The 18,978-nt window shown below is 43.2% G+C and overlaps 1 protein-coding gene across 6 annotated transcripts in view; it reads right to left on the minus strand.

Annotated features, from left to right (window-relative positions):
- The window catches only part of LOC134212003 (ralBP1-associated Eps domain-containing protein 1), a 44,150-nt gene that overhangs the window by 8,755 nt on the left and 16,417 nt on the right, over positions 1–18,978 (minus strand). For all 6 annotated transcript variants that reach the window (XM_062689467.1, XM_062689468.1, XM_062689463.1 and 3 more), the window contains 2 exons: positions 8,638–9,440; positions 7,938–8,583 (listed from right to left, as the gene is read on the minus strand). In XM_062689467.1, the coding sequence (XP_062545451.1) occupies positions 7,938–8,583; positions 8,638–9,440 (1,449 nt within the window). The remainder of the gene's footprint in view (positions 1–7,937; positions 8,584–8,637; positions 9,441–18,978) is intronic.

Raw genomic sequence — 18,978 nt, forward strand, 5'->3', positions numbered from 1 at the left:
TCGCCCAATCCAATCAGTTTGCTTTCTTCAATAAGCAAACTGTTTGAAAAGATTATTTTAAATAGAATGATGGTTCATATTAATGACAATTCTATTTTTGCTGATGAGCAATTTGGTTTTCGCCATGGGCATTCAACCACTCATCAGTTATTAAGAGTTACGAACTTAATTCGGCTCAACAAATCTGAAGGATATTCGACTGGAGTTGCTCTTCTTGATATAGAGAAAGCATTTGACAGTGTTTGGCATGAAGGTTTGATTGTAAAATTGATGAATTTTAATTTTCCTCTGTACATTATTAAACTGATCCAAAATTATTTATCAGATCGTTTCACTGCAGGTAAACTATCAGAATTCTAAATCTGATAGATTACCTGTAAGAGCTGGTGTTCCCAAGGCAGCATACTGGGGCCCATTTTGTATAACATTTTTACTTCTGACTTACCTGATTTACCACCAGGGTGTCAAAATCTTTGTTCGCAGATGACACAGGTCTCTCAGCCAAAGGGCATAGCCTTCGTGTCATTTGTAGTAGATTGCAAAAAGTTTGGATATTTTCTCCACTTACTTGCAAAATGGAAAATTTCCTGAATGCTTCCAAAACTCAGTTTATAATTTTCCCACATAAGCCGAGAGCTTCTTATTTGAAACCTTCTAGCAGACATATTGTCACTATGAATGGGGTTCCAATTAATTGGTCTAGCGAAGCTAAATATTTAGGACTTCTGCTAGATCAAAAATTAACTTAACTCAAGCCAAATGTAACAAATATATTAAGTGTCTATATCCACTTATAAACAGAAAATCAAAACTTTGTCTTAAGAACAAACTTTTGATTTACAAACAAATTTTTAGACCTGCCATGTTGTATGCTGTGCCAATATGGACTGGTTGCTGCGTTACCAGAAAGAAGGCACTTCAGAGAATTCAAAATAAAATTTGAAAATGATTCTGAAGTTGCCTCCGTGGTATAGTACCAATGAACTTTATAGAATTTCTAATATTGAGACATTGCAACAAATGTCCAACAAAATAATTTCCAATTTTAGACAAAAATCGTTGCAATCTTCTATTGCAACGATTAGCTCCTTGTATCCTTAGTATAAATTAGGTTAAGTTTAGTTTAAGTAGAAAACATTGTAATTCCTACATGGTTCAATTCAACCAGAGGAAATATTCTAACTGCCAGAGGCAATTGAAATGTATTAATAATAACTAAAAATGTAACATAGCAAATAAGGATGATAGTGTTAAGAAAACACGGAACACCTAGTCTAAGAGATGAATGCATGTATTAGATAATTAGCAAATAAAATAAGTAAAAAAAAAAAAAAAAATCACCTTTCTCGAAAAATCACCGATAAAATATTTTTAAACACCCTGTGCACTGTACCTTATTTCTAGTGGCCTTGCCTAACTTTCTGTGAAAATATATTCAGTGGTACATGAAACTTCGATAATAATGATGTGTCCACAGACCAAGTTCGCGCTCTCGCCATGAAACGCCTTGCGTCAGATGACATTCAAGTAATTCGACTGGTTGCAAAAGGAAGGGATATAAATACTTTGTCGTTTGTCTCGTTCAAAGTCGGTATGAACCTGGACCTGAAGTCCAAGGCTCTATCGACTTCTACGTGGCCGAGAGGAGTAGTTTATCGGGAGTTCACCGACAACAGATCCGGAGCAAATTTTTGGCGACCAGGACCTGCTGCAGTATGCGACGATCCATTGAGCACATCAATGGACGAAGTTATATTGATGGAATAAGTGATATGATAGATGGCTTCAGCTCTGCTCCGGGACGCACACTTGTCACTACCCTCAAGAAAGTTCCTATCCCCCTCATCCTAGTCGCACTTTTCTCGCCAGAGGCCAGGAGTCGTCCCGAACCATCGTTTGAGTTGGGAGACGAGATCTTTCGAACACCTGCAAGCAAATATTGTTCATCACCGAGCATTTCGTACCCTGATTTTCCAACGTTTCCAGCGTTTCAGCTAAATTCCAGTCTTTGCATTCAGTCAACAAGATACTACAAAACGATGTACGCGTTCCAGGACGCACAAGTGCCACAAGCATAGAGGAAGCCCCTAATCCACTCAACATAGTCGTGCCCTTTCTGCCTACGATCATCAGCCGTCCTGGTCCTGTGTTTGAGATTGGAAACGGGGGCTTCCGCACTCCTCTTTCTGGCAAGTATCAACCATCAATGAACGCTTTTCTGTCTGAAAGTTCTCCGGTTTTTAGTGAAGCCATGGATGATTCCACTCTCCCGTCCGAACTGCCGTTTAACTACACATCTAGGATCCAAATAATCAACCGTTCACCGGGATGCACGCCTGCTAGCTCAATGGAAGCCCTCAATCCGCTCATTGCAGTCGAGCCACTCCAGCCAGCGCTCCGCAGTCATCCCGGTCCTGTAATTGAGTCTGGCACGGAGGGCTTCCAAACCGTTATTGCAGGCAAGTACAATATCGTCCAGAACAATTCTCTTCCGGTAACATATGTTACTTCCAGTATCCAGCCAGTAGACGCTGATTCCAACCCCGAGCAGCCTGCCATATCATCCAACGTATCTAACAATTGCCTGCCGGTCAGAGGATCCATTTCGTCTGGTGAATTACCTGCTCATGCCTTGCGCATCTACTACCAGAATGTGCGCGGCCTCCGTACTAAGGTGGACTCTTTCTTTCTGGCTGCTAGTGAATGTGACTACGACGTAATTGTTTTGACGGAAACTTGGCTAGACGAACACATCCTCGGCATACAGCTATTCGGTCCTAAGTTTGCTGTTTACCGTACAGATCGTAATTCAGCTAACAGTACTAAGTCTCGCGGAGGAGGAGTCTTGATAGCAGTCTCAACACGCTATAATAGCTACGTTGACTTTATATTGACAAGCATTGCATTGGAGCAGTTATGGATTAGAATTTCTACGGCCGATCGATTGGTTAGCATAGGAGGTAGATATCTCCAGACCGGCGTAGCGCGGGACCACATGAACTCTTTTAGCTCTATTAGTTCCAACCTGGATCACAATGACTTTGTCGTGCAACTAGGAGGCTATAATCAACCGAACTTGGAATGGGTTGCGTTGAAAGACGGGTTTCTGCATGTAAATCCTCAATCTGTTTTGTCCACCAGTAGCTCCGCATTGGTCGATGGTTTTTCGTTCAATTGCTTGACTCAACTTAATGGAGTGGCTAACAGAAATGGTCGATTTCTGGATCTCGTCCTCGCCAACGATGCAGCTAAATCTACTTGCACCGTTTCCGAAGCCATCGAACCTCTCATCTACCTGGATGCTGACCATCCCGCTCTGGACATAGTCGTCAACCTTCCGGGCCTGTTTACGTTTGACGATGCTTCTGACGTGTATGATAGTATTTGTGATGCTATCTCATGTATTGACTGGTCACCCATCGAGATTGACGGCTGTGTAGATGATGCTGTTAATTATTTCACTCGCCAAATTCATCGTATAATTGCGGAGCACGTGCCCCTGTGTCGCCCGAAGCCTAAACCTCCCTGGTCGAACAGTCGTCTGCGTCAGCTAAAGCGAAGTAGGGCAAAAGCATTGCGACAGTACTGCAAGAATCGCACGCTGATTACGAAGCAGGAGTTCAACCGTTCCAGTACTGCATATCGTGTATACAATCGATTCCTTTATCGTCGTTACGTGCTTCGAACACAATCATCACTCCGTAGAAACCCCAAACGTTTTTGGTCGTTTGTTAACTCCAAACGAAAGGAAGTTGGTCTGCCTTCGTGCTTGCATCTGGGTGAAGAAATCGCCAGTTCTGAGCTGGAAAAATTTATTCGTTCGACATTTCCTAAGTACGTTCAATGCCACCAGGGCCACCGCCGATCAAATAACTGTTGCAAATCAATTCACGCCTAGAAATGTTTTAGATTTACATGCGTTTATAATCGATGAGCAGACCGTTCTGTCAGCCATCAGAAAATTGAAAAGCTCGTACACTGCCGGCCCGGATGGTATTCCGTCTTCTGTGCTCAAGAATTGTTCGAACTCGCTGGCTACCCACTTAGCTAGGATTTTCACACTGTCGCTCCAGGAGGGAAAGTTTCCTGATGAATGGAAGATGTCGCACATGTTGCCTTTTTACAAAAAAGGCTACAAAAGTAATTTACAAAATTACCGAGGCATAACATCCTTATGTTCTTGCTCCAAAGTATTCGAGATAATCATGAATGACGTTTTATTCAGTGCCAGTAAAGCGTACATCTCTACTGCACAGCACGGCTTCTATCCAAAGCGATCTGTAGAAACGAATTTAATAGAGTTTGTTTCGCTGTGTGTTCGCACCATGGACTCCGGTGGTCAAGTTGATGCAGTTTATACGGATTTGAAAGCAGCGTTCGACCGCGTCGACCATGGAATATTGCTTGCAAAGTTAGAACAACTTGGAGTTAGTCGCCATCTAGTGTGCTGGTTCAAATCATATCTGTCGAACTGATTGCTTTCTGTGAAAATCGGTTCTTCACAGTCTGAATACTTCTCCAATACTTCTGGTGTACCACAAGGAAGTAATCTGGGGCCTCTCTTGTTCACGCTGTTTATCAACGAACTCTCCCGACTTCTACCTCCTGGTTGTCGTTTGTTTTATGCGGATGATGTTAAAATGTTTAAGATTATCAACAGCATCGAGGATTGTGAAGAACTGCAATCGCATGTGGATAGAATGGCGAACTGGTGTTCTGCTAATCTCCTGACGCTCAGTATTCAAAATGTAATGCCATTTCCTATTATCGGAAACACAAGCCGATAGTTTTGACTATTGTATCTCTGTTACTACCCTCGAAAGAGTGAATAGGATTAAGGATTTAGGAGTCACACTGGATCAAGACATGACATTCAAGCCGCTCTATAACGACATCATCCCAAAAGCTAATCAGCAACTCGGATTCATTTTCAAACTATCTGGAACCTCATTGCCTTCCTCAATGACTTCCGGGATCCTCATTGCCTAAAATCTCTGTACTGCTCTTTAGTTCGTTCTATCCTTTTGTGCTATAGTTTGGAGCCCTTATCATAGCGTCTGGATCTCAAGGCTAGAAACCGTGCAGCGTAGATTCGTGCGTTATGCACTTCGGCACCTTCCATGGAGGGATCCCGTTCATCTTCCCGCATATGAGGATCGATGTAGACTACTTGGTATTGACACTCTTCAAATGAGAAGGAATAGATCGCAGGTTGCCTTCGTGGCCAAAATCGTGACTGGTGAAATTGACTCTCCGGAACTTCTCATGAGGTTAAATCTTTATGCTCCGGAACGAACAATGCGTCAACGAGATTTCCTGCATCTTTCTCCGCGTAATCGAATGTATGGCATGAATGAACCTTTCCGTGCTGCTGCGGCCGCTTTTAACAATATTTATAGGCTATTTGATTTTAACTTACCATTGACCACTTTTTTAAGAAGATTGTAATCGTTTAATGTATATTTGTTTAAATTTACTATATTCATTAAGACTACCAAATGTCAGATGAATCAATACAATAAACATAAACATAAACATAATCCATTTATTTACACCGTGCGCGTCACAGACAGCCTGACAGCATAGGCTCAAACGGACCTATCTACACCTACAGCCTTCGATAAGATTAAACCAGGAGGGTGAAACGCCTGTCATCTGCGGTACAATGGCGCTCTACCCAACATCGTTTTTGGTACTTCGGTTTTTGGTACCCGAAATCTGGGTGGTATACCCCAATTCAGCTGCTCATTTTGGGTGATAGGCTCGTACGTAGTTAGTGCTAATTACCGGCAATTACCTTTTCCTAACGAAAACTTGCGATTTGTTGAGATTTATTGTGCTTTTTTGTTTGAATAGCTATTTTATGTCGAAAAATGGTACTTCGATGCCTCCGAAGCTTTGTTATCATGAATTAAACGAGATAAAAACAAAAACATTGTGCGCCATATATTGAATGAATGATGGATAGGCCAATCAGCCACCTCTTCAGTCCCCTGGATTAAACCACTCATTAGCAATTGCAAAACTAAGTGAAGAACTACTGATCCCTGTCTCAAAATTCACAAAAATGAAGCCTAAAAAATAGCAAAACTGGACCGATTTAGAGTCATCTGACAGTAGCTACCTATTGGGGAATGCACTTCTAAAAGTTTTCACGCAACATCTGGTATAGCACAAGGGAGGTCATATTGGATCACAGATCTTCTTGATTCATTTCAACGATACCGATGATCAGGTGCAGAATTACAGCTATTTTATATTTTGTTCCAAAGCTCTACCCTTTATTCCTTTCAAGCTATACTGCCGCGATTCGCATAAGAGTCCCTTGTCGATTTTTGACGATTTCCAGAAATAGGCTTAAAATACTCACATCTTTAAGAAAAACTAATCAAATAATTGGCTTTGTTCTAGAAATTTGAAAATCAAAATCCACTTTCCAGATTTTGATACACTTTTGAACAAAAAATAAATATAATTAAACCATTTAATAGTTCCATAGCGACGTATGCAAATAAAGAATATTATGCCAAATTTTCAGAAAGATTGCAGGTTTTATCAATTTATTAGAATTTTTTGTATTTCTCCATGTAAAACGAGTTTGAAAAATTCAACGGCATATTACTCAAGTTCATGAAAATTGACATGGGACGCTTATGCGAATAGGGGGTGTATGGAGCCTCATCAAACTGTGCAACTTCCAACATTCATCGATTGTTTCAACAACAAACAACAATATTTGTTACTATGTCTGAAACTCGATTATGCATACGAACAACATGTGATAGATTTAGTTCGGAAAAGGTATTGGAGGGTAACTACTCTCTTCGGTGGGGTTTGATCCCACGAAACCAGTTCGCTAGACAGGTGCTTCCCGTACAATATTTGCCCCATCATTTATTTAATTTCACTACACTGTTTTTGCCTTTCACGGGCAACAAAGTTTTTGTAATTATTGTTGGGTCTAAATAGAAAAAAATATATTGATTTCAGGCATTGCAATATCATCTGAGCACATGATATCATCTTTACTTGTGCAAAGATATTATCCCTAATCAAAGAGCACTCTGGAAAGATATTATCATTTGAGCATTTGATGATGATCCTGATAGCCAGCACGGTTCGGGGTTTGTTCACGTTGCGAGGGCGTTACTACAACAAAAGCAGTGAAAAAAATTTTCTCCATGGCAAACATTGCACTTTGTTTACTGAGCAGAAAGATATCTAATGTCGTTTTCGTTTTTGAGGTGTAGCGACACCATTTAGTGCAGCATTTTGCACGGCAAAAACGAACGTTTTGGGTGCAGTTGGGTTTGTTTGTTATGGATACCTGTTGGATACCATAAAAAGAAAACAATTACAACGTGAAAAACTTGAAAACAAACTACACTACATGGCACACTCTGATTTTTTCTGGTGCTACACTGCTTGTTTCAGTGCAAGAAAAATGCTACACTGGTGTAGCACGAAAATCAAAAACGAACATTTTCGGTGGAAATGTGTAGCACGAGTGTAGTTATGCCGCAAAAACGAAAACGACATAAGATCGATATCCCACCATATCATCAGCATCTTTGCTGAGAAGATCGAATGATGGGATAAATTGCAATGCCTGATTGATTTACTTACAATTAAAAATTTAACTTTTGTTTTTGTTTTTAGTCCATTTCAATTATATCAAATAGCTTCTATTCTAAAACTTTTATCAAAAGTGATTCCTTCTTATTAAAGTCCTCAAAAACATGGGAATGAAAGGGTTGAATGCTAATACAATGAAGGCTAATTAACATATGTTTCAACACAGTCACCAGAATCGAATAGCTTGATATCTAGAGCAAATTTATATAAATAAATATTATTTTATGCTCTTTTCTTGACACTTTTTTAGTACTGCCAATCAATGCATTTTTTATTATGCATATTACCAAAAACATACATACCTTATTATTACTTAAAGCATTAGGAGGCGTAGCCGGAAGTTCGTTCGAGGGCTTCTGCTTGGGCTGATTGTTTGGAGGTGACACCAAGCTCGTAGGCGTCTTTCTTCCGCTAGCCATGTTGATTATCTTCGAGCTGCCTGTTGTAGAAGTTACCGTCGGTGGACTATCCGTTCCGCCGACTGAGACCAATGTTGTGTTATTACTAGAAGACTGATGAGCCAGCTTCAGAGGTTCAGGGTGAGAAATAATACGCTGATAATCCTTGGCCTCCGGGTTCGCTCTACTCTGACTATCTGTGTTATCGTCGCTTTCCAAGTGCAACAAATCAGCTTCCTCCGGATCCGTTCTGTCCTTGTCCGTTCCCGTCGTACTCCCCGTGCTAACACCTCCGGCTGATCCACCACTGAGCTGATTTTGCAGTGCTCCACTTCCTCCGCTACCGGTAAATAAAGAATTTTGCAACAGCGTGGGCATCAAGCAAGGTGGAAGCGTGGCTGGAACCGGGATATTGTTCCGCCGTAGGACAACCAAGTGCATAGCCGCCGTAAATTCTGCTAGGTTCAGAGCTCCGTCACGCGTCACGTCACACATTTGCCAAATGTGACGAAGCTCTTCAATTGGAATGCGGGATTTTTCGAAAAATACTCTGAAATAACAATAAATTAAATTTAGATTAAGGCAACTATAAACGAAACATTACCTGGCTACTTGTCCACTGACCAACCCGTGAACATCGGGCTGTATAGTACGAAACTGCTTCAAATAGTACTCTTTCTGCGTTTGCGAAATCTGGTAAAAATACTCCAGATCGACTTCTTGATCCTCATCACTGCTGTGTCGATCGGAAGACTCCTCTTCCGTTCCCAATAGCTGCCGTTGTTCCTCGCAGACCAGCCCCTGCCAGAGGTTCTGGTTTGCCCAAGGCCTTTCCGCCACACTGTTAGTTGGCGTTGGACTATCACTAGCAGTGCTCCATGCTTCGGGAGATCCGCCGACGCCACTGCTATTTCCGCCGACGGCTCCTCTTGACGTTTTGCTTCCACCATGGCTTTTTGCTCCACCACCCGCATGGTGTCGTTCGGCTGATCGCAACATGGAATCATCGTTAGGTTCCACTTCGGAATCGGTGCTCGGTTGATCCGAGTTGGTCATATCACCACTGTTCGAGGCCGCATCCACTCGCTCTCGAGAGCTACCGCTGCTGGCGGCCGTCAACTCGATAAGATCCCTACTATTTTTTACTTCCTTGTATCCGTTTCGCTCGGTCATGGCACTGGAAGAGTTTATTATATCGGTTGAAGATGCACCTCCGATCGAAGGGGGAAGTCCGGTCGGTGAGTCTATCCAACTAAATTGTGGTAGTGGGAGGTTCATTGTAGACGTTAGTATCTCCTCCCGGAGAGGTACCGACGCTTGATAGGCCGCTATTAGCTTTAGGCATCCGTAGAACTGTTGTCGGGATAGATGAAGCGCAGTTTGTGGAATCCCAACTAGGGAAGTTATCTGGAAATAAGAGAAGAACAATGATACGTTTATTATTTAGGAAAACTCAAAACGAATTCTTGTCAATCATTCATAACAGTAAATGTACTGTGCAGCAACCATTGCCAGCCAGTGAACTCGCAAGGAATTAATCCAGTGCCTAATTTGAACATTGAACTACCCCTTGTTTAGAGACCACCCAAGTTGAGGGTCATTTCTTAATTCGTTCATGTCTGTTCATCCACTCATGTGGAGTGTCCTAGGACTCCTAGGTTACAAGTTCATGATTCATTAGGTTCATCGACGGCAGCTCATAAGATAAATGAGTTCACGAGTTGATTCTGGCGCCAAATGCAAAGTCGTTAGCCAAAAGACCATGTGCGAGTCCGGCCATCGACCTGGGTTCACGTATCATTGGCCCCAGCTCCATTGATAATATTTGGGTTGGGAAGCGAGATAGAAGATTTGGCTCCAAATGGTAGGGGCACGAAAGGGTCTTACGAATGATAAAAGGGTTTGTGCTCGGAATAACGATTTCTGATGTTTGATTTTTGATGTTTTTGATATTGATTTTGCGTAATTTCATGATCTGAAATCCCGCGCATTGATCTGAGGATCTTATAACTTGATTCTTTCACTTCGATCTGGTCTGTGGAAGAGACGAGTGCGGTCAAATTCAGTCCCGTGCCGTGGTAGTAAAGTTCAGTTGTGAACCTAAAGCAAACGTGAAAACTTTTTGATTTATCCTAATTAGATTTTCTCTTCCCATTTCCCTCAAAAATAGAAAGGCAGAATAGTAATAGTGCCTAAGTGCGTGCGAGAGTTAGAATAGTGCGTATGAGTGCGTTTATTTTGGATGCGACAGTTAAGACCTGTGACATAAGTGCGTTCAATGTGCAAGAGTTAATCCGTCCGTATGACGGCCTATTCAATCCCGCGACAGATCTGTGGCAAGTGTTGCGAAGCTCGTCACTCCACCATCATCGTCAGCGACCGTCAGCCCACTCGTTTCCCTTCAAGTCATTTGGGAAAACTTGAACCCTTTCCTTAAGGGTCTCACAGGTCGGACAATCCAGAATCGCGGTAGATGGTCTCCCTTGGGAGTGGCGCTTAAGCCATTTTTACTCGAACCCGGGAAATCTGTGGAAGTGCTGAATGATCACTTGGCAGCGAGGCGCCAATGTCCAAGTAGTGGGGGATGTAATAGCAATAAGAAGAAGAAGATGATGACCAGCCACCAGGAGGGTAGAGGCCAGTAAATGGAGCTGATCACGAACATTTTGGACGTGATCATGTCCCTTCTGGATAACCGCGGGAAATATAGCAGGGATCGAAAAGTGTCTATGATGATCCTCTGCAACATCGTTATAGAGGCAAATCATGAATGGAGGTCCCTGCTGGAGGCCAGTAAGGAAGCGGAATGAAAGGTCCCCCTACTTACTAAGGAGAAGGATTTGGTAGTGAGCCAGGCTACGGAAGCCAGGAAGGAGGCCGAATTGAAGATTCGGCTCCTTACTGAGGTAAAACAGGTGCAACTTCTAAGCTTAGTAAGGTCGGGTTGAAAGCCGATCAGAAAGGAGCTTTACCAAGCCAGTACCACCAGAGAGGAAGGATACGGCCAACCGTCGGGAGAAGATCATGAAAACGGCTGACTTTAAGGAACGTCGGATGCAAGTGATCACTTTTATTTGAATGAGAAAATTTCTCAAAAAAATTGCCAAAAACTATTTCAATATTTTTACAGATGTCCAAAATATTCTGGAGTTCTGGTAAATGCTTAATTACGCCTCATGATATACGAATGCAAAAATGGTAACTTGGCTTAGAAACCTCGCAGTTAATAACTGTGGAAGTGCTTAATGAACACTACGCTGCGAGGTGGCTCTGTCCCAGTGTGGGGATGTAATGCCAATAAGAAGAAGAAGAAGAAATCCTATAGCAACTCATGGTCCATACAGGCATCAGAGGCCATGCGCGTGATTTATGATTTTGAGTAGAACTGACCGATAAAGCCGATAAACAAATCATTCATTACAATCACGTTTGGAAAATCTGTTAAATCTCATTCATTCATTTCATTTATTTAGTTAACATCTAAACAGATAACACTGAATCAACAATTTGACGCCACTTCCCGGCCCGACTTCCACAGATGATGCGCCTTCGTATTTCACGACTAACGTTGTTGTCAGCCGTTAGCAAGGATCCGAGGTAGACGAATTCCTCGACCACCTCGAAGGTATCCCCGTCTATCGTAACACTGCTTCCCAGGCGGGCCCTGTCGCGCTCGGTTCCGCCCACAATCATGTACTTTGTCTTTGACGCATTCACTACCAGTCTAACTTTTGTTGCTTCACGTTTCAGGCGGGTGTACAGTTCTGCCACCTTTGCAAATGTTCGGCCGACAATGTCCATGTCCTCCGCGAAGCAAATTAATTGACTGGATCTGTTGAAAATCGTACCCCGGCTGTTACACCCGGCTCTCCGCATGACACCTTCTAGCGCAATGTTGAACAACAGGCACGAAAGTCCATCACCTTGTCTTAGTCCCCGGCGCGATTCGAACGAACTGGAGTGTTCGCCCGAAATCTTCACACAGTTTTGCACACCATCCACCGTTGCTCTGATCAGTCTGGTAAGCTTCCCAGGGAAGCTGTTCTCGTCCATAATTTTCCATAGCTCTACGCGGTCTATACTTTCGTATGCCGCCTTGAAATCAACGAACAGATGGTGCGTTGGGACCTGGTATTCACGGCATTTTTGAAGGATTTGCCGTACAGTAAAGATTTGGTCCGTTGTCGAGCGGCCGTCAACGAAGCCGGCTTGATAACTTCCCACAAACTCGTTCACTAATGGTGACAGGCGACGGAAGATGATCTGGGATATCACTTTGTAGGCTGCATTAAGGATGGTGATCGCTCGAAAGTTCTCACACTCCAGTTTGTCGCCTTTCTTGTAGATGGGGCATATAACCCCTTCCTTCCACTCCTCCGGTAGCTGTTCGGTTTCCCAGATTCTGACTATCAGTTTGTGCAGGCAAGTGGCCAGCTTTTCCGGGCCCATCTTGATGAGCTCAGCTCCGATACCATCCTTACCAGCGGCTTTGTTGGTCTTTAGCTGTTGAATGGCATCCTTAACTTCCCTCAAGGTGGGGGCTGGTTGGCTTCCATCGTCCGCTGAACTGACGTAGTCATCTCCTCCGCTGCCTTGACTTTCACTGCCTGTACTCTCAGCGCCATTCAGATGTTCCTCGTAGTGCTGCTTCCACCTTTCGATCACCACACGTTCGTCCGTCAAGATGCTCCCATCCTTATCCCGGCACATTTCGGCTCGCGGCACGAAGCCTTTGCGGGATGCGTTGAGCTTCTGATAGAACTTGCGTGTATCTTGAGAACGGCACAGCTGTTCCATCTCCTCGCACTCCGCTTCTTCCAGGCGGCGTTTCTTCTAGTGAAAAAGGCGGGTCTGCTGTCTCCGCTTCCGTCTATAACGTTCCACGTTCTGCCGGGTACCTTGCTGCAGCGCGACCGCCCGCGCTGCGTCCTTCTCCTCCAGAATCTGTCTGCATTCTTCGTCGAACCAATCGTTCCGTTGACTTCGACCCATATACCCGACATTGTTCTCCGCTGCGTCGTTAATGGCTGCTTTGACTGTATTCCAGCAGTCCTCAAGAGGGGCCCCATCTAGCTCACCCTCTTCCGGCAACGCAGCCTCGAGATGCTGCGCGTATGCAGTGGCGACATCAGGTTGCTTCAGTCGCTCTAGGTTGTACCGCGGCGGTCGTCGGTACCGAACATTGTTGATGACGGATAGTTTTGGGCGCAGTTTAACCATCACCAGATAGTGGTCAGAGTCGATGTTAGCGCCACGGTATATCCTGACGTCGATAATGTCGGAGAAGTGTCGTCCATCAATCAGAACGTGGTCGATTTGTGATTCTGTCTGCAGTGGTGATCTCCAGGTGTACCGATACGGGAGGCTGTGTTGGAAGTAGGTGCTGCGAATGGCCATGTTCTTGGAGGCGGCGAAATCAATTAGTCGTAGGCCGTTTTCGTTCGTCAGCCGATGAGCGCTGAACTTTCCAATAGTCGGTCTAAACTCCTCCTCTTGGCCAACCTGAGCGTTCAAATCTCCTATGATGATTTTGACGTCGTGGCTTGGGCAGCTGTCGTACTCACGTTCCAGATGCGCGTAGAATGCGTCCTTATCATCATCAGTGCTTCCGGAGTGTGGGCTATGGACGTTGATTATGCTGAAGTTGAAGAACCGGCCTTTGATCCTCAACCTGCACATTCTTTCATTGATCAGCCACCACCCGATCACGCGCCTTTGCATATCGCCCATCACTCTGAAAGCTGTTCCCAGCTCGTGTGTGTTGCCGCAGCTCTGGTTGATGGTATGATTACCTCTAAACGTTCGCACCATTGATCCCTTCCAATAAACCTCCTGCAGCGCTACAATGCCGAATCCACGGTCCTTGAGCACATCGGCGAGTATGCGTATGCTCCCGATGAAGTTAAGAGATTTGCAGTTCCACGAACCGAGTTTCCAATCGCTAGTCCCTTTTCGTCGCAGTGGTCTTCACTGATGGTTCCGGTCCGTACTCTCTTGTTGATTGTTCGTTGCTTATGATTTTTAAAGGCTGGCTTGCAGGGCCTGACACCAAACCCCCTAAATTTCGGGAGGACCATTCCTCCTTATTTCCGGTGGACCATGGTGCACAGTTTCACTTAGAGTCCCTCGCTGGCACTCGGACGATGATCAGCCGCCCCTAACATGGAGAACAGACGCTGTTGTGAGCCGATCATGACATGGAGAACAGACGCTCGATAAGATTTGCACCTCCGGAGAGGAGCAGACCCCCCCTTACCTGTCAGCATACGACCATAGTTCCCACCGGAGTTGGTTACCCGATCTTCCCTAAGGTTACTCGTATCCTGGCCAGCGCCACGAGGAGGTAGGGATAGGAGTTGCTGGGTAAGAGGTTAAGCACCGCGAGATGGGGTCTGTTTTATTCCTTCAGGTACGCGAAGTACCAATGGTACGCTTTACCCAGCATTTGTTGAGCCCTGTTAAATCTATTATTTAGTTTTTTTTGGAAAAGATGTTGAATTTTGATACACATAGTTAAGTTTGCCATATTAACCCTTAAATACGCAATGTTGCTTTAAAACAACAAACCGAAAATACGTTTAATGTTAATGATTTCAATGGTTATTTACGTTAAAAATATTTCCAACGATTTCTAAAGAAATGTGTTAAGGGTTAAGGTGTTTTTATGAGATATTGCTGTTCGATCACGAACGGCAGGCATCGTCGTAGCTGCTGCTTGATCGAAACAGTACAGCGTGTGTGCTTGCTATTGAATTGTTTTCTTGTTCTCTGTTCTCGCGGTCGCGCCAACTGCTAGCGTTATGTGCGTAGCAGTTGGCGCGCTGTAAGTCCAATTAGAATTTGAATTTGAATGTTTGTGCACACGTCCCCAATAGTTGTAACATTATTATATAATTGTCCTGCCGTACTAAGAGTCGCCTATAAAAGGCGACTCCTGAAACCATGTGATGTACAGTTTCGTTATCGTAACCTCCGAGCTTGCTCGCTGCCTCTCGGAGGTAATATATCATCATTTAAAAGTCACAGCAGTTGTACTTCATTCGTCTGGATCCTGGAAAGATAAACACAACGTAGGGTCGTCCCACCCTGGACGAAACAATTGCGAAAAAAGATTTGGCTGCCGGTGGGACTTGAACCCAATTATACACCAGCTGCCCTTGCGAGAAGTTGTTCCATAACCAGCTAATAACGACGGGATATCAGTCAATTCCCCGTATCATCGAATCTGCTTTGGCAACGTTTCACACCCTTTTCTCTCTATTTTATTATTAGGATATATCGAAATCGGTAGTTCCAGGTTCTTCAAATCACTCAGAAGTTTAGATTAGTTGGTCTACCAAGTCAGCAGCGCTCGACACACCAATAGCAACCTTTGGTTGGCAACAAGCCCTTATAAGCAATGTGCATGATTTACGATTTGAGTATGTCCAAATCAGGGCAGCATGGACCATGTCCAAGGCATTTGACGATACCTCCCCAGGTCAACTGAAGTTGTGGTGCCTGCCTAGGATCCCCGAGCAACACACTTGTCACATAAGAGTTGCAGCAACCAAATCAGTCAGATTTGTGCTAATAGGGTCTGGTTGGGTTTGACAGTGGGCTCTGTTAAACTTTTAATAAAAGCTGCTTGTATCCAAGTGTCACGATCAGGGTTTGCAGAAATCGCTCTCAATAGAAAACGAACAACGATAAGAAAAAGCAAAAAAAATATTCCGAATCATAACAAGCCATGAAAACAAATTTATCAAACTTGTATACAAGTGCGAAAAAAATCGGATAGGGAGCCCCCACCAAGAAGTGAAGAATCTCGGTTTGTTCTCGCTCATTTTGTGTTGGGGACCGCACAGCCGTGTAGACCGAGTTGAAATGCATCACCAGAACCAGTGCTCCCCGCGTTTGGAGCTATTTAATAGAAATTTATCATTGGGTATAGCTTCCCGAATCAGTTCTTTATCATGACAGCTTGTGACAGCTGTATGCTACATATCGTATAGTAGGACGGAGCAAGATGAGCATCCTGCGAATGATATTTAATACCTTCTCAGCAAGCATACTTCTCTATAGTACAATACAACAGTTCTTTTCTGTTGCGTCTCATCTCTCATGCTCATCTAACATCTAGACTAGAACGCGAACTTCAAAAAGAACGGTAATCCCGACTAAGACTAAGACTCTGTTTTTGATTTTTTCAAATACACTAAGGGGCAAGAAGCCCTTCCAGAAATCATTTTTTCGAACTGAAATATATTAGAGCATCAATATTCACAAAAAAAAATGCCTTCAATGAGCATCAGTTCAAAATTTCAGAAAATTTGATAGTGTACATTACTCAACATATTCATCGCAATGTAAATCATATTTGTAAGTTGTACAACAAAATTTGAGTATTTCGTGTATTATTTGATTGTTTCAAAAAGGGGTGCTCATCTTGCCCCTTTTTTGATAAATTATTCAAATCTTTATAAGCATGGTCCAACATTTTACTGTGAATCTCTCCCCTCGGTTATGTGATCTTGTGCATGTGATCCAACGGACATCGGCTTCATTCTCGATAATTTTTACTAATAGATAGAAAATAGGCGTGATGAAGTTGCTGCAATAGCTGCTTCCAAGGCAAATAAAAGTTGTAAAATAGAACACATTTTACTGTGAATGTTTTAAATGGCTCTAAAATATTCTTTGAAGACAAATAATATGTTTAGTTGATCAAGATTTTCATTAAAAATGTTCATGTTTTAAAAACTTTATTTTCTAATGCTAATTTCTTATAAAAAAATCAAGTTTTCGCCAACTAACTTTTGCTAATTCATCTGTTTTTCAGAATCATTTTATTTTTATAATATTCTTTAAGCGTCAAGTCTTTTGTTGGACTATAGTTTAACAGTGTGCGGGGTTATTTAGAGAGAAAAAACGTAATAGTGGTAAAATTGTGGGGTGCACTTCTTGCCCCAAGTGGTGATCTTGCCCCGTCCACGTATATGTATACATGTAAGAACATTGTGAATTCACGTTTATAATTTAATGAATGTTTCATTGCTAAGCATGTTTCACGCTCTTGTTGCAACGACTTTCGTTCGCTCTTGGTAACCGAAGAGATCCCTGATAAGCTCTCGCGATAAATAGTAGTGAGTTCCACGCTGATCTCATTACGGATACGGGAGGCAATTATTTTTGTTAGAAAAAGATGGACAAAGTAAAAAAATATATATGAAATGAACTCAAATTGTCCTTATACGAAATTAAATGAAGAGAGAATTGAAAATTATTCAGGCTTCAAGGCCAGACATGCTTTGTTTGACTTCAGAAGAGCTAGCGAGGGTTTTTTGATTTTATTAGAATGTGGACCATGTCGGCATGTTGAATAGTGTTGTAGTGCGCCAGATTAAAAAACGTTCTAAAAAGTCGTGGATAAAAGTTATTAGATTATATTATAACTCGCAGAGAGTAGTGATTTTGCAAATTAGGTAAAACAAAAACCCAAAATTATAATTCGCAATTTGTAATTATAAAAAAAACAATTACAGCCTAGGATCGAATTGTACCTATGGTATAGTTAAAGCGAGTAAAATTTGTGAATAACCGAAGATTGAATTGGGTAAGGTTTTATTTGCTAAATTCTGGTGCACTTTGTAAAGTATTCTGACCGTTGAACAGATATCACCCACCGTTCAACGAGGCTGTTTGTTTAGGAGTGACGGAATCACCTTAACCTGGGCACGCAATAGAGGAGGAGAAACCAGCCCTGTGAAGCTTTTTCCAGCGTCCACACTTTTGTACCATCCAGCCCGTGGCCCACCGTTCACCTTGCCGGTGTTATCGCCAAACTGTCCACATTTGTCAACCAAGCCAACCACCCCGCTCGCCACAACGTGAAAGCTCGACCCACGTGCAACCGTTTGTTCGACGTGTCCCCGTGTGTAGGCAACGGTTAACACCTTTATCGTCGCAAGAACACTGAGCCAAATATCCATACGGCAGTGGTGTGAACACCAGGCAGAGTGAATTTGTTGCGGATCGTTTTTCTACGCATCAGCACGACGGGGTCCATGTGTACTAGCGGCCGATAGCCGATCGGGTCAGTTGCAGCCCCCCCCCCTGGGGAACGGATTGGTCACCGGCCACAAAGAACGGCCAGCGTCGGAGACTTCTGGAAAGGCAGGAACGCAGTAAGCAAATTCCCACCATAATCAGGTCAGAAAGTTAGGTAATAAGCTCGAAGAGTAATTATAAATTATAAAAGCGTGACGTCACCATTAGATTAGGATTAGAACATGAATACACGTAGACAGTACTTTGTGATCCTAAACTAGTTGCACATTATTTAATTTGTTGAGTTTGATGCTTTCACATTGGGTGATCGTGTTTTAGTCGTGGTTTTTCTGATAGTTTAAATAGTTTTGATTTCTTTTCGGATTTTGGTTCGTATATTCAGTTAACTATTAGAGTTCAACTTGCCCTTTGCATTATTAACCCGCCTTGGAGAGAGCCTCAAGCCGGGCCTCTAGATCAGCATCAGCAGTCTCTCCAACCCGAGAGTGGCGCTTAAGCTGTTGTATGCTAAGAGCTTGCAACATTCGTTTCATACAGAGATGAAAAGAAAAAGACTTTTTCCTTCTCGTTTGGATTTAGTCCCTGGTCAGGATACAAACGGGCGCGGAACAGACAAAACTTTATTTTTCGAAGAAAAAAGCGCCAGCAGGACGATTGAAACTGTGAAGAGACACAGCCTGACATAGGTAAGGACATAAACGGAAATCTTCCTACGGACGAGCGTGAGGTGATCCAAAGGTGGCGGCAGCACTATGAAGAGCACATGAGTGGCGATGTGGCAGGAAACGAGGGCTGTATGGTGACGAGCCTGGAAACACGCGTTCTGGGTATACGTTTTCCGACTCCGGATCTCCAGGAAATCCAGGAGGAGATCGACTGGCTGAAAAAAGCAAAG

This window comes from Armigeres subalbatus, chromosome 2 (assembly GCF_024139115.2).
Source record: "Armigeres subalbatus isolate Guangzhou_Male chromosome 2, GZ_Asu_2, whole genome shotgun sequence".
NCBI lineage: Eukaryota > Metazoa > Arthropoda > Insecta > Diptera > Culicidae > Armigeres > Armigeres subalbatus.